This window comes from Pimephales promelas, chromosome 12 (genome assembly GCF_988280905.1).
Source record: "Pimephales promelas chromosome 12, fPimPro1.hap1.1, whole genome shotgun sequence".
NCBI classification, from domain to species: Eukaryota; Metazoa; Chordata; class Actinopteri; order Cypriniformes; family Leuciscidae; genus Pimephales; species Pimephales promelas.
In genome coordinates, this window is record NC_142780.1 from 11,335,598 (window position 1) to 11,357,100 (window position 21,503).

Below are 21,503 nucleotides of genomic sequence, written 5' to 3' on the forward strand. Positions count from 1 at the left end.
ATGTCCACTTTGGACAGATCACAAAAGCCCTGTGCTATAATTGTATTCACTGCAGTTCAGCCCAAAAACAATCCAGTTTTAGCTACTGTTTGATCTCATAAAAAGATTCAGTGTCATTAAAACACTAACCATGTTTATATGCATCATTTTTAATCCAAATGGGAATATTCATGCGCTTTGGAATACACATGTAATCATATTCCTGAAAATAATACATGTGCATTGTTTTCCCTCTATTATTTTCTGGGAAATGATGTCAGTGATTCATTTGTTATGATGCATTTTAGTAATTCTGCGCAGTAATTTAATCAGCTCATTTATTCTCATTCACGTCTAGGACAGCAACATGCAAAAGCAAAAACTGAAGTTCATCTCCAAGGGTGCTTTAACCCATCTGTATATTGATTTATGTATATTGTATGTTCCTTTAATTTCGTTTTGTTCTATTGTAGCACTCAGAATTAGCACTGTTATAACATTAATATTCAGTTACTGTGTATGTTTTGGATTATATTGTGTTTACGACCCAGAATTCTGAGTAGTACAGGGATAAGTCACACGCTTTGACAAACAGTCATTTTAAAGGGTTAGTTCACCCCACAAAAAAAAAAAAAAAAAAAATTGTCATTAATTACTCACCCTCATGTTGTCAGAGAGCTGTCTGTCCCTCCATTGACAGCCTATGCAACTAATGCTTTCAAACCCTAGAAAGTCAAAGACATCATAAAAGTGATCCATGTGACTCCAGTGGTTTAACCTCAATTTTATGAAGCAACATGAGTGATGAAAGCCCCGCTGTTTTCTGAACGAAGCACTCGTGTCGCTTCATGAAACTGAGGTTAAACCACTTGGGTCACATGAATTACTTTAAGGATGTCTTTACTACCTTTCTGGTGCTTTAAAGTGGCAGTTGCTTAGGCTGTCAATGAAGCTCTTAGATTTCATGAAAATGTGTAATTTCTTAAAGGAGTAGTTCACTTTTAAAAAAAAAACTTTTACTGATAATTTACTCACCCCCATGTCATTCTTTCTTCAGTCGAAAAGAAATTAAGGTGTTTGATGAAAACATTCCAGGATTGTTCTCCATATAATGGACTTCAATGGGAACCAAACGGTTCAAGGTCCAAAAGACAGTTTCAGTGCAATCTGGTCGCCTTGCTCTGTAAGGGTTAGGGTGTGATGCGCGTTCGTGACTCCTATTCGAACTTGTTCATCAAAATGAACAAATCTTTTCCCGAGTCAACAACAAAGATTTGTTCATTTTGATGAATGAGTTCGAACAGAAAAGTCACGAACGCGCATCACAGAACAGCGCAAGGCAACAATTTGAGCTTATAAAACTTAAACTTTGTTATTATTTTTTTTTTTTTAAATGAGCGATCATTTCGCTTGATAAGACCCATATTCATCATCTGAAATCGTTTAAAGCCCTTTTGAACAGTTGGATAATTTTTTTTTTTTAAAGTGAACTACTCCTTTAATAAATGGCCTGCTTTATTTTGTTTTTGGAACACATTATTTGAAGACAAAAGCATAATTAATGATTGTGGAAGGTGTCTTTCATTGCTTAATAATTTTAGTTTATCACATTGTTGGAAAGAATTCTAAGTTTGAGTGTGTGTGTGTGTGTGTGTGTTTCAGACTTATCTGTGGGAGATGAGCAGTGGTGTGGAAGAGATTCCCCCAGGGATTGTCAACAAAGAGCACATCATCTTCGGCAACATGCAAGACCTATTAGAGTTCCATCACAAGTCAGTGAACCTAATGAACTGCAGTTCTCAGAATTATTGAACTGGATCTTTCTTTACTAACCATTTCCCTATGCCCTTCTTTGTCCTTTCCTCAGCATTTTCCTTAAAGAATTGGAAAAATATGAGCAGCTTCCAGAGGATGTGGGTCACTGTTTCGTCACATGGGTGAGTGTGCCAGTGTGCTAGAGATAATCTGATCAAGAAGTGCACTTAACTAGTTTTACATTATGTTGACATTAAATCGGATTATTAGAACACATATCTGGGTTATACTGTATTTTACAGCACATACACTATTTACATATACAGAATAATTACTACAGTACAGTAAGGTAACTTTTTGAACTTAAAATTGGTTACGTTTTGGTTTATTGTTCAGGGTTAGTACCTAGTTATTATACTAAGTACATACTATATACACGACCTTTCAAAATATTAGGGTCAGTAGATTGCTTTTAATAAAAAAAATTATTCATTTAGAAAGGATGCATTCAATTAGTAGTGAAAACTTTTTGCTTGAGCACCAAATCAGCATTTTATAATGATATCTGATCGGATCATGTGACGCAGCTTTGCCCTTTCTCATCGCAGGAATAATATATATATATATATATAATAATAATATACCTTAACTATATTTGCTTGAATAAATGCAAATATTAAATTATTAAATACAAAAATGCTGGTATTTAAACTCACACAGTACTGTAAAACAAAGTGCTACCCATGTCTGTAACTGTTAAAAGCAGTTCATGGACTATTGTAACTGTAAATTTTCCCTTATTGCTACAGTGGTACAGTGGTTCTCATCAAGATCACATTTTTGAATCTATCACAGCTAATTGTTTTACACAAACATTTATTGCACTAATCTCTTGAAGTGTCTCTTGAATCAGCATTTATTTCAAACGTTCTGATAATAGTTATCATTTTTAAAGAGACTCCAGATATTATAAATGGAAAAAATAGAACATATTTGGGTTCAAAATGTTTTAAAAAAATATGTTTTATATGTTTAAATAATTTGCTGTTGTTTTTTTTTTTTTTCAGGCGGATAAGTTTCAAATGTACGTGAATTACTGCAAGAACAAGCCTGACTCCACTCAGCTGATTCTGGAACACGCAGGGGCCTATTTTGATGTGAGTACTAAGCAAAGTGAATCATACATTATTTACATTAACATTATTAAAGGGCATACGATTCTGTGTAAGTATAAGTTTATTTATTCAGATTATACAACACTTTTTGTGTGTATTTCACACAGCATGTGGGTGTTTATATGAATATGTATGTGACATTGTGTATTTGTCGTAGTATTATCTATAGTATTGTATTTGAGTGTGTGTGTAAGGTTTCTGTGGTCTGTTGAGCAGTCCTGTTCTTGAGCTGGTAGGTGGTTAAACTGTTGCCAGGCGATCAGAACAGACAGACTCTTCTTTCACTCTGACGAATGGTTTTAGCCTTGAGCTCTGCTTTTGCAAAATTGCTATCAAGAAGCTATATAAGAATAAAAAAGGCTAGAGATGACTGGTTTCATCATGATTGTTTTCCTGCAAGGTTTTAGGATGTGTGTGTGTGTGTGTGAAAGATGATTGTCGTTTTAATTAAAAGTCTTTTTGTGTTTGTATGTGTGCAGGAAATCCAACAAAGGCACAGGCTGGCCAATTCCATTTCATCATACCTTATTAAACCGGTTCAGAGGATCACCAAGTATCAGCTGCTGCTAAAGGTGTGTTTCTACTATAATTGAAACGATCTCAGCAAAGACGAAATACAGATTCTTCACAAAAAAGCAAAGAAGTTGAACACAGACTTATGCTTCCCAGCAGACTATAAGTAACTTTGCAAGTACTTGTCAACTTATTCTAGCTCTAATCCTACCAGTCTACTAATACTCTACTAAAACTCTAATGAGAGTTAGTAGACATGTATGGGCAATGTTACTTATAGACCATTTCACAAGATGTAAACAACACTGGTCCAGAAGCACTTCCTGTTTCAGTTTTTTAACACTACATAAAAGCTGGGATAAAAAATGGTCTTTATGGCAAAGGTGTAAATTCACTCTATATAGCACAAACGGGGCTACAGACAAACAGAACATTTAAAACTGAATCAAAAAGTTCAACAAACATCTTTAAGATGTTTTCTTTACATGTGAAATAAAAACATGTGAAAGGGTGGGATCTAGTGCTTGTAGTCTTTACAGAAATCCCCTCCTCTTACACTTTCTCCTACAATGACGTAAAATGACGATTTTTGCATCATTGTTGGAGAAAATGAAAAAGGTAAATAGCGGATTTCCCTCGTTTTAGGGGAAAATGGATTGGATTTCGAACAATGGAAACCAAGGTGTGTTTGGGGTCCTTGGGATGTTCTGACATGCACTGACACCCATGCTTTTTTCAGTTATTTATAAACATGTTTATGGCAAAGGTGTAAATTCACTCTATATAGCACAAACGGGGCTACAACCAACAGAACATTTAAAACTGAATCAAAAAGTTAAACAAACATCTTTAAGATGTTTTCTTTACATGTGAAATAAAGAAAACAGTTACAAACTGAAACAGGAAGTGCTTCTGGACCAATGTTGTTTACATCTTGTGAAATGGTCTATAGTCAATAGAATGTGTTAAAAGGTAACTCCACTGGTGGAGACATGAATATGTATTGAAAGTGGGTCATATATGTAGTAGAATAGTATCATAAATTTCTAATTTGGGTCCTTCTTGGCCAATAAAAGGCAGAAAATGACTTTTTAGTGCTTGTGGATTGTAGACAACAATCCCCATAGTGCATTGCACTGCTCAGCCACTCCCACTACTCCGTCCATCAATGTAGACTAGAGTTGAGCACCACTCTACACTACTTGAAATCATATCGCCTAATGAAATCAGATAATGCGCGCTAATATAATATGACGACTTAAGAGTGTCAAGGAGCCGCCTGCGCCATCAGTCAATGGATTGGCGTGATTCTATATGGGCTTCAGACAATCGGCACACTTACTCTGACGTGTAATTTTACAAGTGAAATGCAGCCAAACATTGGAGTGTTTTGTCTTCGGTATCTTCATTAATTCTCTCGCTATCAGACGTTCCGGGAGTCTCCCGCATATTGATAACGGCTCCCTGATGCCCGCAAATTAGTTAAAATCTCCCAGAATCTAGAGCGAGTGAGCAAGAGCGTGTATGTGAGACAGATCAGACTGTATAGTGCGCTCACAAGGGAGACGGAGAGAGCGAGAGACTTTGTTTTACAGAGACTCTTCGGTCTGGTTATTACCGTTTACGTCGGAACCGGTTCCCTATTGGCACCACGTTTCTTTACCCAACCCTATCCATAATGCATCCATCTGCGTATTCAGTACATTCGTCTATATTTTCAAAAAGTTTCTGCCGGTTGAAATCAAACGCACTGGCACTGATTTGTGATTGGTCTGTTAGCGCATTGGGTCCAACCCCCTATGGGCGGGTTTGAAAGGGTGGGATCTAGTGCTTGTAGTCTTTACAGAAATCCCCTCCTCTTAAACTTTCTCCTACAATGACGTAAAATGACGATTTTTGCATCATTGTTGGAGAAAATGAAAAAGGTAAATAGCGGATTTCCCTCGTTTTAGGGGAAAATGGATTGGATTTCTAACAATGGAAACCAAGGTGTGTTTGGGGTCCTTGGGATGTTCTGACATGCACTGACACCCATGCTTTTTTCAGTTATTTATAAACATGTTAATGGCAAAGGTGTAAATTCACTCTATATAGCACAAACGGGGCTACCATAATATATGAACAACATGAGAATAATGTTTATGCGTGGTTATTAAAAAAAAAAGTTGCTGAAATAAGACCACAAAACACATACTAAATATGTGTCCACAAGACTTTTGACTAATGGATGTTGTCGCTTCAAGTTTTGGCTTCGAGATGATGTGAAAATTATTCTGCCTAATCCTTAACATAAAACACAACATTAATTTATACTTTGAATGACAGTTTTTTGAGCTGAGACAGGGGAAACGGCACTTCTCTTTAGTTTCATACAGATTACTTTACAGGAGAATATTTATTTTAAATGTGAATTGTTTTATTTAAAAGTAGACATTTAAAGCATTATTTAGACGTATGTTTCATGTTTGTGAGGTAAGTATTCGCAGAGTTTCAGTTCAGTTTCCAGGCACGTTTCAGAAAGATTTATGAGGAGATGGAGTGAGCTGAAAGCGCACTCTGTTTATTTTATTTATTTTACAAAAACACAAGGTTTTGATGTTAATAAGAGTGTACACAAAAAAGAAGACCCACTATAGTTTATAATCATGTATTGATTAGGGCTGTCAAACGATTAATCGCGATTAATCGCATCCAAAATAAAAGTTTGTGTTTACATAATATATGTGGGTGCACTGTGTATAATTACATGCTTGTATACAGTATGTTGTAATAGCTATATTACAATATATACAAGTAATATAGCTATTACAGTAATATAGCTATTACTAATACAAGCTGGACATGCTTGTATATATTTAAGAAATATTTTCATGTATATACTGTATATAGATTTATTTATAATTTATATTATATATAAATATAAAGATTTTATATATAAATAATATATTTTTTTAAATATACATGCATGTGTGTGTATTTATATATATACAAAATAATTATACACAGTGCACCCACATATATTATGTAAACACAAACTTTTATTTTGGATGCGATTAATCGCTTGACAGCCCTAGTATTGATTTTTTTTTTTTTTACCATTAATGACGGCGAAGACACATTTTTGGTCCCCAGGAGGTTAATTGTAAATGGGAGGAGTGTCCCTTTAAAGGGACCATCAAAATAAAGCGAAACACAATTTTCAGTCATACATTTAACAGAAGGAACAAACATTACATATATTAATATTTTAATCGGATATTCTTTTTCCTTTACTTCATTATAGAAGTATACAAACAATGCTTGTCCCAAAACACTGCTTGCAGACAGACATCTGGCTTACACACACTCAACCCCACAAGACAATGCTAGTGAACCAGCTTCACCAGCTCCGTTTTGCTTTAGAACAGCATGACTATGCTGGTCCACCAGCTAGACCAGTGGTATACCAGCACTAACCAGCCTGGACCAGCATGGAATTCAACATGGTTTTTCAACAGGGTTTACTTATTCAGTAAATATATTTAAAAAAGAAAAAAGAAAACCACCGCATGTTAACAATAATGTCTTATTGCAAAATCCACATTAAAGCACTAACTCTTCAATGTATATCTTCAAATGTACACGTAAAAATGATATGCTTGTGCATAGGAACTATTGACATGCTGTGAGGAAGGTAAAGGAGAAATTAAAGATGGTCTGGAGGTCATGCTCAGTGTGCCCAAGAGAGCGAATGATGCCATGCACCTCAGCATGCTGGATGGTGAGTAACACACGCACACACACACACAAACCATTATTTTAACTGTATATCTTTGTTCAACCACTCTCTCTCATCACTGTCTCTTACTCTGCCTCCTGTTCTTTCAGGTTTTGATGAGAACATTGAGTCTCAGGGTGAGTTGATTCTGCAAGAATCATTCCAGGTTTGGGATCCAAAAACCCTGATCCGGAAGGGCAGAGAGCGGCACCTCTTCCTCTTTGAGATGTCCCTCATCTTCAGCAAGGACGTCAAAGACTCCAACGGCAGAAGCAAGTACCTCTACAAGAGCAAGCTTATGGTATGGGTTTTTTTTTTTTTAATGTTGTTATAAATTACTTACAGTCCCCCTGTAGTCAATTATTTTATCCTTTAATAATAATTTATAAAAAACGATTCTTGCCTTAAAGGAGTAGTTCACTTTAAAAAAAAAAAACTTTTGCTGATAATTTACTCTCCCCCATGTCATCCAAGATGTCCATGTCTTTCTTTCTTCAGTCGAAAAGAAATTAAGGTTTTTGATGAAAACATTCCAGGATTTTTCTCCATATAATGGACTTCAGTGGGAACCAAACGGTTCAAGGTCCAAATGAGAGTTTCAGTGCAGCTTCACTTGACGTCACCCATAGACTCTCTGAAGAACTGGTTTGAGGCTGTTTATGGGGGGTATGGGCGGCTTCAAACTGGAAAATTTGGGAAAATACAAAAGTTTCAGAAAAGATACAGAGATGGTATGATGTGTTGATCATGGCCGAGACGTCAAATTCACTCGGCGCAGCCCATTATCAGCTGTCAATTAAAGTTAACCGCCCTTATTTGTCATACGTTTTATATCTAAATATGATCTAAACTAACGAGTTAGAAAAAAATTCACCCCCTCACAGTTGTCAGGCACGCGGAACATATTGAAGATTACAATAAAAGTCCATGGGAGCAAACTGTAAACATATGAATTAATGCTGTGAAAACGGACATTATAACATGACGTCTATGGATATTTGCTCCCTTTTGGGACCGGCCTCTAGCGGATTTGAGATGTATTGCAGTTTATTGCACTTCCGGGTAGGCTTCATCTTTCAGATTAGAATGTTGCCGCTTGGTCTTATCTAACGAAACGATTGCTCATTTCAAAAATAAATACAAAAGTTTAAGTTTTACAGTATAAGCACACATGCTCGCCTTGCTCTGTTCTGTGATGCGCGTTCGTGATTCTCCTGTTCGAACTCATTCACCAAAATGAACAAATCTTTTTTAGAGTCATTTCGTTCATTCAACGAACGAAATGAACGAAATGACTCAAAAAAAGATTTGTTCATTTTGATGAACGAGTTCGAACAAGTCGAGCAAGGCGAGCATGTGTGCTTATAAAACTTACGTATTTATTTTTGAAATGAGCGATCGTTTTGCTAGATAAGACCCTTATTCATCGTCTGGTGTCATTTAAAGCCCTTTGAAGCTGCACTGAAACTCTCATTTTGGACCTTGAACCGTTTCAGTCCCAGTAAAGTGCATTATATGGAGAAAAATCCTGGAATGTTTTCATCAAAAACCTTAATTTCTTTTCGACTGAGGAAAGAAAGACATGGACATATTGGATGACATTGGGGTGAGTAAATTATCAACAAAAGTTTTTTGAAAAGTGAACTACTCCTTTAAAATAACTTCAATGTAACTCTACACCCTTGCCTCATTTAGTATACGCGGTTCTATGAGTATGCAAATTAGCCCCGCCTCCATTCACTCACACCAGCTCAAAGACCCACTTGTTGACGTGATTGGTTAGAAAGCATTTTGTGATCAGAAACACCAGCTATTTCAAACTGCGTTTTTGAGACTGTCTTTGGTTCACTGCAGTTTTAAAGAGAAAATATTCAGCACTGGTGTTCACTTATGAATTTGCACAGGCTTTGTCTTAAAGCATATTAAAAACACCACATAGACAAATAAACAATATTAAAAGCTAAATGATTACCACAGAGGGACTTTAACAAAAAATGCTTGCCTGATTACAGATTAAGGATGGCCATACTTAATTATTTTTTTTAATGTTTTGCTCTGTCTAGACCTCAGAACTAGGAGTTACCGAACATGTGGAAGGAGATCCATGTAAATTTGCACTCTGGGTTGGACGGACACCTACCTCGGACAACAAAATTGTTCTAAAGGTATGATTTGCAGTCCAAATTGATACTTCATCTAAGATGTTTTCAGTTGTTTCAGTAGAATGATCACTAATGTTTGGCTTCTAGTTTATTAAAGTTTATTTACATCCAAACATTGCTAACTTGCTGCTCAGCATATAAGAATGCTTCAATATTGGAAAAAGTTGTCCCTTATCTCAAATCAAATGGAACTTTCCATTAGCCTTCCAATGAGTATCACTCATCCTAGGGTCCTTGAAATAGATTGGATGAGTGGACATGTTTTAAAGTTTTGAATGTTCATGTACTGCATCTCTGGCTTGAGTCATACCATTGTATAAAATCATTTTATTAGATTTGTAAGTACTTTAAGTAATCCCTTATGTAACTTGTGTCTCTGAATGGTTGCCCTTCATCCTTGCAGACATTATTGAATCATGGAATGAATCATGTGTGCATCACAACGTATGGATGCTCTGATGGTCACAATTCTAGCCTGGTTTTCATCTGAAATCACTAAACATTGCTCCCATCTTATTTTACTTGCGTAATCTGGCATATCCCCAAGTGAAATGTAGGATGGATGGGAATTGAGTTTATCGTTTAAAAACGAATTGAATCGCAGTTGAGTTTTATTGACAAGTGGTTGAAGATGATGTGTTGACTAGGGCTGTGCCATATCATACCGTCCACGATAATACCGGTATAAAATTTTACATGATAAAAAATTGTTATATCGCGATATTGATGTAATGATGACGTATGGCGTATTTACGTTACTTAGCGCGTGCACAACAACACAGCAGCATGTAAGCCTCCGGATCAGATCAAGATTTAGTTCCTAAAAAGGGCGCTACTGCAATAGTATGGAAGTTGTTTGAGTACAAGAGGTCAGATCTCCAACAACACAATTATTATTTTTTTTTTTTTTGTCAAATATGCATGAAAACTCGTTTCACCACTTCCCTACTAGCGTACATATTGCATTCGCTTAATCTTACTTCAGAGTTTCCGCAGTTCGGGTACAACAGTCAACACGATTAAACTCTTTCTAAGATGATTCAATGTTACTATTATTATATTTGTAAATAAAAGGTCTATGGTTTCGCATAACACAACTTTATCTTGCTGGACTTTATTGCTGTAACGTTAACTAAATCATCATGTTACTTTCTACCGGCCGGGTGTCTGTTAGAGCAAAACACTAGAGTCAGAGCACTATTGTTCATCACGCGCACAGTAACTGAAATGTAAAACTGTTAAAAGAAAGGACTCGATAAACGATTGCATAGCTAGATGCTGTATATTATACACGACGCAACGCATCAATATTTATTTACTTTGTGCTTTGAACTGTTCAGTCAGTGCGGAGTATTCGACGCGCTGCGCGTGCGCGCTGTGACTCCGTGTTGCTTCAAGCGCATCATTCAGCGCTCGGGATGCGCATAAGCGCTGTGCGATATATTGGAGCCTTTCATATCATAATACTTTTGCGCAATGAAAGATTATTAATAGCCTTTGTTCTGTCCTATCGATCATATGTTGCTGCCTCATTAAACAGCTGTGCTATACATTTTAAACATGCCTCAATTTTATAGTAGACTAGGCTATATAATAATTAATCCTTTTGATTTGTTACCTTGTTTTTTTTTTCATGAATGTACAATACAAAGAGCAATGTGTAAAGTTTTACCAGATTTAGTGTTACAGTAGTCTCTTATTTATTCCCCACTAAAAGTTTTTTTCCCTAAATGTTCCGATTTTATACAATTATTGTATAAATTAGGTATTGTATACCTCATTTGATGCTAATCCAAAAACTATGCAAGGCAACTGTTACATTTTGAAGGTTTGTTTGGATTGCCGCTGTTTGTTTAAATTTTTTGTACTTCAAAGTTTAGGTAAATTTTATTAGGTGACAATATTGTGCAGGCTTCTGAAGTTATTGTTAATATTGTTAATGTATTACTGTAGTTATTGTTAAAATAAAATGATAAGGAGTTATGTTATACTTTTTTTTTGCACTAATGCTGCTGCCAGCCAGCTGCAATCACCAATAAAACATTGTTTCATATATATTTTTTCTATTTCGTGATAAATATCATTATCGCAAATATTCTTGAAATATCGTGATATAATTTTTAGGCTATATCGCCCACCCCTAGTGTTGACAAAAAAGGGAGATTAGTAATCTAAAAGGAAAGAACATTTATAAGCAGACCAAGTTATTATATTTTGATAAAAGATTTGAACGAAGTTATTTCAACTCTGACTGCCCGCTTTGACAATTATAATAGCTATGTGTGTCTGTTGTGTAAAGAGAGGTTTGTTCATGTTTGGTTGTATTCAATGCACCCCCCAGGCTTCCTGTATTGAAAACAAACAGGATTGGATCAAACATGTACGTGAAGTTATCCAGGAGCGTACCATCCATTTACGGGGGGCACTCAAGGAGCCAATTCACATTCCCAAAGCCACTGCAGCCAAACACAAGGGCAAACGGTATGTCAACCAATAACAGCTGAAGAAACTAATACATATCAGTATTTTGTCTTTGACAGTGGCTGTCAAACAAGGGAGGAAAAGCTTTTCTTTGGTAAATTGGCACTTTTACATGATGTCTATTTAACTGATGTCTGTCGTATTGAATAGCAGGGATGTAGAGGACCTAGACAGTCAGGGTGATGCAAGCAGTCAACCAGACACCATCTCCATCGCCTCCCGCACCTCCCAGAACACACTGGATAGCGACAAGGTGAGTGTGAAGATCTGTTGACCTTAGTTCTGCTGTTCAGCTCTGGTGTTTTGGTGACATGTTTAGACCTGTTGAGTTTTCAGACAAGGAAAATGATTGAACGTCTGTACTGAATGTTTTAGCCTCACCTTAAAAAAACAGATTTGATGGGATTTACCAACTTAAACTTGCTGATGTGGTTCAAAGACCTGTTTTGTTGCATCACATTCAGAGACCATGAAGCTTATTATCACTTCTAAAGTCTAAAATCAAGTTCTTTAAGGGGTAGTTCACCCAAAAATGAAAATGTACTCACCCTTGTGTCGTTCCAAACTAATGAAACTTCCGTTCATCTTCGGAACACAAATAAAGATCATTTTTGTCCATCAATTGAAAGTCTATGTAAGGTTGTAGTCATTGTAAAAGTCTTTTTTTTACCATATTTAATGAGCTCTATGGATGTGGGTTTATCAGTGTTTATGTGAATGATACTTTAACTTAACTGTCACCGTCCCACAGGTGGGACGTTTGCCACTATATTTTTAAAACAAAAATTATCTTAGTAAATACCTTAAATAATATTGCCAAACTATATATCATTTGAAAGCTTACAATCTCTAGTTTCCATATTTGGTGACTGATTTTCAAAATATATTACAGAGGAGCCATAATTTATCAATATGCAACAAGAATATTTTCATACTCATAAGGCGTGTTCAGACCTTTATTTTAAAATAGCAGTAAACATGAAAAATCGTGAAAAAATGGTAGATACCTCAGTTTGTTTTCATGCCAAAAGTTCAAAAGATAGAATCCATTCAATTATTTTGGAAAAAAAGGTCTGAAAAGTTTGAAATATCAAGAAAAAAATAATAAATTCACCATTTGTGACGTGGCAGCTAGCTATGACTTGCATGCGTGTTCTTTGTATGTGTTTCTTAGAGGTTCAATTCATTTCAAAATCTGCCAAACTTCCCATACTACTTCTGAATAGGATCTCTACTTCAGAAATTGTATGAAAATTGTGAAAATAATGGTTCATATCACTCAAAACACGAATGGAAATGCAGGCGCCCTTATATGGGCACTAATGGAGTCTGATTGTGCCCTAGTGAAAAAGTTTGGTACTGCGCTCAAACAAAATCTTACTGAAAGCTCATTTTTTGAGATATCAACCTAAAATTTGAAACACAACTTGTTCAGATTTTTGGCTTTGATCTCTCTGCCGTTTTAGAGTAGCCCAGGTTTTGAAAATATATATTTTATGTAAAATATGAATAATTAATATTTTTACATTGTACATTTCCATAAACTCAAACTTCTATAACTTTTTTTCTGTTTCACTTTTTTAATTTATTTCACTTCTACAAAAATCTGCCAAATGTCTTCTTTAAAACAAGACCAATCATATGTCTATATTCCAAAGCATTCTTGAATTACAACCATTTAAGTTCGAAATGTGCATTTTCATGTCTATTCAAAAAAAGGGGGGGGGGGGGGGTGACAGTTAAGAAATGACATTGTTCATTATAAAGTGATCATGTCTCTTAAGAAGACTTGGGTTAAACCACTCGATTCATACGGTGTTGAAGTAGTGGGGGATTTTTGTTTGCATGGACTTAGAGTGCATGAGGGTGAGTTTATCCTTTTGGGGTAAACTAGCTCTTTAATTCATTTCTGAGTGCTTGTGAAACACTATGACCATTTTTAAGCTTCATCTTTTGCTGGATGAACATTCTGTTTAAGATTTTTTATTGCTACAGTACATCTTGATCTGATCCAAAGATTTAAAGAACATAATCTTTTTTTTTTTTTTTTTGTTCTCCTGAATGTATGCTCTTCTTCAGATATAATACTGAGCTGCTGGAAATTCTGTGAAATGTATCTGAACATTTGCTTCGTTCATCTCTCTCTGACTTGCAAGGCTATCTTAGACAACAGGCGGCACCACACAGGCTTGTGTACAATAAAATAGTTGAACATTGCAGATAGGGTGACCACCTTCTAATAAGCCCAAGGGGGGACAAGGGGTATGTTTCTGAGGGACAATGTGGGACACTGTTTGGCGCGGCGATGCCCCCACCCCACGGGCAGACTCACTGATAGTGGTTTAAGCCTAGTTCACACTACATGATTTTAAGCCCGATTTGCAAATCGTTGAGTCACCGACAAGTCAGGGTGTTATCGTGTGCAAATCGCGGGCGATTAGCGGACGATTAACGCTCGCCAATCTGTTAGTATGAAAGAGCCAACAACGCATCAAAGACAGCTCGCAGACACCTCGCAGACAGGTCACCGAGCTCAGAAAAATATCTAGCATGCTAGATATCCAGAGCTGTCGCGCGACTCAATCTCAGTGATGTCATGAGCTAGAGCCAATCAGAGCAAGGTATGGGTTGAGGTCACCGGGTAAATACGCGAAATGCGCGATTTTCGAACAAACACGTCCAATAGGAGTTTGCAGAAAGATCAGCAACATGTCAAGAAAGCAATGGACTCAAGATTTAGATCAAAATTGAATCGAACTGTGGCAGGAGCATGAATGCCTTTATGATGTTGGACATGAGATGTACCACAACCGCATCCAGAAAGAGAAAAGGTGGACAGAAATCGCAAACGCCCTCAAACAGTGAGCAAAATGTTATTGGAAATGTACATTAAATCTTACTGTAATTCTGTTTGTTGTGATATATTATATTGTGAAGTAAGAGGATATTCAGTTCAAGGATTTAATTGTCATATTTAGTTTGAAACAGAGAATTAAAACAAAAGAATTAGTGGGGGTGCATAACTGAGAATTAATGAATAATGCATTTTCTTTATTAATTCTAGACTTTACTGTTGAGGGCCGTATCCCTGCGAACGCTTGTAGATGAGATTGAATCGTTGGGTGACAGAGTTGTTGTCCAATCCTGTAGTGCGTCAGCTCCAGTTGCGGATCAATCATGATGTGTCGTTTGGTGTGAACGGCTCAACAACTTGAACACTCCTGATTTCACAGAGAGCAAGTCATGTAGTGTGAACTGCACAGTTCAGCCCGATGTTTTGAAATCATGTAGTGTGAACTAGGCTTTACCCATTTCTAGCACATACCACCTTACATGGCATATTAATAATGCCCTATTCCCTAAACATGTTAAATGCTGATATATGCTCATGAATAGGCCAACCAATGTGTATTCTTTTTTTCTAAATAAAGATTAATATTTTGAACATTCAATGAATTGCAGATGCACATCCACTTACGATTTACTTTAGCTATTTGATTTAATTTATTTTTCATTACAATTTATTCACTTTAAATAAATAATAATATAAAATTATAGAATTAACAGGAATTATAGTTGCTCAACACCACAGGAACAGTTTTAAAAAAAAAGTCTAAACTCTGCGCTGTCATGACAACAATGAAAAAGTTGACAACAACCTAGTCAGCAGGTCACGTGGGAGTGGCAACCAGTGTTGGGAAAGTTCACTTTCTACCTGAACTAGTTCAAAGTTCAGTTCACACATTTTAAATTGAACTAGTTCAGTTCAAAGTTTGCAAAGAAATGTAAGATTTTTCCCATCCTCACCAACCTCGTTATAAAATCCGTTTAAATTATCATGCGACGCCTTTGTCGACGGCGGCCGCGGTGCGACACTGGTGGCTTGTGTTGCCAGATTGGGTGTTTTTTCGCTATATATTAAGCCCTGTTTACGGTGAGTTTTAGCCGGGTTTTCGCCTGGAAGGCTCTACAGAAATCTGGCACCCTATTGAACGAAGTTAAACTGAGAGAGCGTGCGTTCACAGACACCAGAATGAACGAGTTCACAGTAACGTTCATCAGGACAGGCAGTAAAACAATACGTTCAGTTCACCCAAAATATGAACGAGTTCATGAACTTGAACGTGTTCAGGCACAATTTTGGCAGGTCGAGGATTTTTTTTTTTTTTTTTTTAAAGCAAGCATTGATTATGCGTGACATGGTCTCAATTTGCGGGACGCATGAACTGGGCTTCAAACGCTGTGCGCGCACGCGCTACGTGGGACGGGTGGTCACCCTAATTGCAGACAATAGTTTATTCCAGGATTTAGATTTTAGAGACAGTTGTCACATACAGTATGAGTGATTCTTCCAATAGGGCCACTTTTACCACTAGAAATCTTGAAAAATCCTGAAAACTATGTTTCTTGTGTTAAAATGATGATGTGAGCTTTTTAATTAGGTCATTTAAATGTTGGCTTGTAATATAGATTGTGCAGTTAAAATGACTCCCCAGGCCCATGATAAGCAATCTTTTTTTTATGTTAAATGTGTGGCATGGTTGTAATGACAGCATTATTGGGGAACTTGTTTGTTAGTCAAGTTATTTATTTCTATAGCGCTGGAAAATTAGTGTTAAAGTGATACTCCACTTTTTTTGGAAATAGGCTCATTTTACAACTCCCCCAGAGTTAAACAGTTGAGTTTCACCGTTTTCAAATCCATTCAGATGATTTTCTGATATTTAGAAGAATATCAGTAACCAGACAGTTTCTGGTCTCATTGACTTCCATAGTATATTTTTTTTTTCCCTACTATGGAAGTCAATGAGACCAGAAACTGTCTGGTTACTGATATTCTTCTAAATATCAGAAAATTGGCTGAATGGATTTCAAAACGGTAAAACTCAACTGTTTAACTCTGGGGGAGTTGTAAAATGAGACTATTTTCAAAAAAAGTGGAGTATCCCTTTAATGTTAAAAAAATTCATCCATTATGATATGACTCCAATTCAATTTTGACTACAAATCAGCTTTAGTGTCATTATTTAGCTGAAGTGCGATCTATGTTGTTTCAATTCAGTTCAATAGCTGTGCTATTGTTGCAAAGTGTATAGATTATGAAACAAGTCCAATACGCAGCTCTACAGAAGGCAATGGTTTCATATAATGGTGTTATATGAATACTAAATTAACTTCTTAAGTGCAAAACCACTTTTTATATAAAAACCTTTTAGGAAACAGAAAAGTTCTACTCATTGAATTATCAACATTACAAGAAGTTCGGACACAGTAGGGTCAAGTAGTTCCAACATTCCTTTAACCTGATTATCAACAGACATAATGAAGGTTCCTCAATGGGGAACATTGCTTTGGTTGCTTTGGATTTAGCAGCACAGACGCTCATCTTCCCACTCACAGTCAGAGCTCTCCCCTCTCTCGCCCTCACACATGTGCATGTTTTTGTCACTGACATGAATTGCGAGCCTCCTACAAGAACAAACATTACATGCTGACACTGTCTTGAATCAAAACACGCTTGGATGCACCATCGTTATCTCCATTTCCATGTCAGTCCCTTCCCTGTCTCTGCGACGCGTAAAGAGTCTCGCGGTCACCAAATGTACCCTGACTACCCCTCACAAAGGCTCACTGTTTTAACCGTCTTAACGCACACAGAGCGCTCTCAGTTCGTGGCGAGGTGAATAGGTGAGGCTCCCAGAAGCGGACGAGTTCCTGCACGTCACTTCTAATAAGCTTTAATTTGCCTCCTGCTCCTTTAAATCTTTGCGCATTGTGTCCGTCTCTGCCTCCTCTCCCTTCCTCCTGCCAGGCGTCACTCCTTCAGACTGATTCCATCTCCGTGGCAATGTGAGGATGTGTCAGCAGCCTTCAAACGCCTGCCACTTGCAACTGTAGACCAGGTTCGTTTTGATCAGGAAAGGGGAAGGCAAAGTCATTCCTTCTTCCAGATTGAAGGATATGGCATTTTTGGAGTTAGGGGTTTTCGACTCAAAACGCCATCCTGTGTGATGTTTGAGGCATAAGGACTTATTGGAGGTGTTGTTTTGGTAGAAGCATGGCGTGTAAAGGTTCAGGATCAGTGGCTCACCTTTTGAGCTCATTGGCGATGCCACATTACCAGTGGGTACGTTCGTTCTGACTTCAGGCTTGTCTATTTTCTGTTTTTACTTTTCTTTACCACAGATTTATTGTGACGCTTATTCTGTCCTCCACAGTTGTCCGGTGGCTCAGAGTTGACGGTGGTCATCCACGATTTCATGGCGAGTAATGGATCGGAGTTGACTGTGCGTAGAGGTCAGACGGTGGAGCTGTTGGAACGGCCCCAGGACAAGCCCGACTGGTGTCTGGTTCGCACCACTGACCGCTCACCTGCACAGGAGGGCCTGGTTCCCAGTTCCATGCTTTGCATCGCACATTCCCGCAGCAGTATGGAAATGGAGGGAATTTTCAATCATAAAGGTAAGATGGCTTTCCTGATTTCTGCTGATTGGGTTGCGTTAGATTTGATTGGTCTATAATAGGGTTGCCGCGGTGAGGATAATTTCCCACCGGTTAATCGACGTGTGACAACACCGGTAATCCCGGTGTCACCGTGGAGGGCAGGGCGGGGGGGTTAAATAGCTTTTAAATGCGTGCGCGTTATACTTTCACTTTCGAAATAAGCGTCAATTGCTTGAATGGACAAAAAAAAAACAACTCGCTGATAATAAAACTTTTATTTATAGACAGAACTTTTTATTAGCATAACGAACGAATAAAAATAACCCCATGCATAGGCTGAAAAAAGTGAAAATCGGCAAACTGTGGGCCCAAAAAAATAAAACGTTTATTAACGAAGAAAACAAAATAGGCCTAAATAAATTAAACAAAGTTTAAATAAGATAAAACCAAATAAAAAGAGACGAATATAAAATAAAAACTTTAAAAAGGACCTTAGCCTACATAAATGACAGCACTCTAAAAAAAAGTAAAACACTATAAATTGGCATTTATTAACATTAATATATATTGGCCAAAATATTGCCAAACAGACGCTTTTGCATTGCGTTTTGACACCAAATCTTCCGCCATTATCTTGCTTTTCTGTAATTTGACTCGTTCTCGTCTCCACACGTGCTAAATGGAATCCTGATGCTTGCTGATCTGTGACGTGAAGGCACGCGTTGCGCAGTTCATTTTTAATTATAATGCTCTCTTCAGAACTAAATAATTGAAAATTATTATTTTTAATTAATTCAAATAAATATTTTAGCAAAAACGAATACTTTAAAAAAAAAGTCAAGACATCGCGGTGTCACGGTGGGAAAGTGATGTCACCCGTGATGGGGCTTAAAACCGGTAACACCGTCAACACCGTCTATCGCGGCAAGCCTAGTCTATAAATGTGTTTGGGTTTTTTGGATGTTCATGCTGGCCAAAGCTTACTGCCTAAAGGGATAGTATCATTTACTCAACCTTATGATGTTCTGAACCTGTATGGGTTTCTTTCTAAGCTATTTTAATGAATCTTGGTAACCAGACAGTTGACGGTAGGCTAACGTCAATTGTCTAGTTACCAACGTTCTTCAAAACATCTTCTTTTGTGTTCAGCAGAAAAAAGAAACTCATACAGTATGAGTTTCTTTCTAAGATATTTTAATGAATCTTGGTAACCAGACAGTTGACTGTAGGCTAACGTCAATTGTCAAGTTACCAACGTTCTTCAAAACATCTTCTTTTGTGTTCAGCAGAAAAAAGAAACTCATACAGGTTTGGAATAACATGAGGGTAAGTAAGTAATAACTATCCCTTTAACTATCATAGTATGATGCATCATCAAAGAATTGAACTAGTCACAACTGTATCCTGTCGCACATCTGTCGTTTAAGGACTACTGCACTATTTTTGTTTCATGTCATTTGGCTTTATTTAGTGTGAGTTCCCTCTTACATCATACACAGGTTCCCTTATGCACATGCACATTCTTCAGTAATGGTACTACTTATTGTTGACAGGCTAAAGTATCTATATGTATACGTTTTAATCTACAGTATCCACAAGTTTCCTACGCCCCATGAGGCCTTGCGTCAAAAGTGGGCGCGACTTCCGGTTGGAAGTAAACAAAGCGCGATTTGACATGCTTAACACTTTTTCATTCAACAGTTGACAGTCATTCAAGTTATAGCGATCCAAACTAGCTAACGATGTGGGAACACAACCTCAACGAAATTCAAAAGGGTGAAATAACAGTACCTTTACCCTCCGCAGTAGTTGATTGGGAGTATTATAATAACATTAATAATCAATACTCATCAAGACAAGGCATGATGACAGACAGTTGTGCGAGCTGACAAACAATTAAAATAAAAAATACACACTTAGTCATTGTACTTTGGAGTTTATTCAAAATTATAAATGAATGTGCTGCTTGAACACATTAACTGGCACATTTGGTTTTTCTGTCAACACAGGCTTTGATCCTGAGTTTAGGTGTAACATCAGTAGCGAACAGTATCACATGCTGATAGAGTTTGTAGAATATTAAGAATTTAAACAAATGTACACAGGAAGATTCGTCGTCTTTTGGGAGGTGATGGAAACTACAGTCGTTGGCAGGATCAGAGACGGGCTCTGGTGGGATCACTCAGATTTCGTTTTCAGCTTATGTTCAAAACAATCACGTTTAAGCCACTGAATTAGTTTAGTCCGGTTATACATATAACCACGAACAGCACATGTTGTCCCTGAGCTCCGTAACGACATCTCTCATAAAGATTTGCGTCTTTAAATAGTAAAATAATTCTCCGAAAAACAGCTAGCCTCTTCGCTAACTAACACACAAAATACCATTGGAACGCTACTTCCGCCGCGTCACCGGAAGTTTCACCCACTTTATTTTTTACAGGAGCGCCCCTCGGAAACTTGTGGATACACTTTTTTTATACACTTGTGTACAAGAGTTTCTATTTCAGTACACGTCATAATAACAAGAAACTATGCTTTTAACCACAAGTCGAGAGCTGTAGTTCCAACCTTGTAAGTTTGCGAATGTTCGTTGGAAATATGGTTTCGGGGAAACTGAAACATTGAACTATGTTGGTAACACCGGAACTTGCTTGCATACTGTAGTTGACTAACTTGCTTTTGGAAAACACACACCTGCTTAGATATGGGGTCAGATCAGGATGGCATCAGGGTTTATAATGGGGTTTATTTAGGTTTACACATCACAGAGGCTGCACTACTTGGATTTGTTAGTGTTAGCAACTCTGGGATAGCGGTTGGTGTTCCTCTCCAGTCATGGGAAGAGATTCTGTGTAAATGCTTGAGGGATTACTTGAAGACACATCAATACACGCATCCAGCTGGTCTTTTGTGTAAGAGTCTTTAGCTAATCACCTTTGACTCGATAGGAATCTTAGTTTCGTTTTACCAATCTGTTTGGTAGAATTAAAGGATAGATTAAAAAAAATCTAATATTTGCCTTATGGATTAATTGTATATTGGTGACTTATACAAAATTGTATTTTAAATTATAATGCATACAGATTGCTATCTGTGTGCAAGATTAACATTTAAATAAAATGATGCTAGATATTGTGTGTTTTCCCTCAGGAGATGGATCAAAGCTGTACAGGTGTGAGAGTCTGCTCTCCATTCACCCCGAACCCAAATCAAATTTTAATTGCAGTCCAGCTT

At 37.1% G+C, this 21,503-nt stretch overlaps 1 protein-coding gene across 7 annotated transcripts in view; it reads left to right on the forward strand.

Moving 5' to 3' along the window:
* triob (trio Rho guanine nucleotide exchange factor b) overlaps positions 1 to 21,503 on the forward strand; it is a 219,864-nt gene that overhangs the window by 151,600 nt on the left and 46,761 nt on the right. For 5 of the 7 annotated variants that reach the window (XR_016145683.1, XM_089117483.1, XM_089117481.1 and 2 more), the window contains 10 exons: positions 1,642 to 1,751; positions 1,847 to 1,916; positions 2,802 to 2,891; positions 3,389 to 3,481; positions 7,071 to 7,182; positions 7,290 to 7,480; positions 9,243 to 9,344; positions 11,683 to 11,822; positions 11,973 to 12,075; positions 18,041 to 18,284. Coding sequence is in view for 6 of the 7 variants with exons in the window: in XM_089117483.1 (XP_088973609.1) it covers positions 1,642 to 1,751; positions 1,847 to 1,916; positions 2,802 to 2,891; positions 3,389 to 3,481; positions 7,071 to 7,182; positions 7,290 to 7,480; positions 9,243 to 9,344; positions 11,683 to 11,822; positions 11,973 to 12,075; positions 18,041 to 18,284 (1,255 nt within the window). In the remaining variant the exon portion in view is untranslated. The remainder of the gene's footprint in view (positions 1 to 1,641; positions 1,752 to 1,846; positions 1,917 to 2,801; positions 2,892 to 3,388; positions 3,482 to 7,070; positions 7,183 to 7,289; positions 7,481 to 9,242; positions 9,345 to 11,682; positions 11,823 to 11,972; positions 12,076 to 18,040; positions 18,285 to 21,503) is intronic. The other 2 variants (XM_089117482.1, XM_089117486.1) reach the window with 1 other exon arrangement.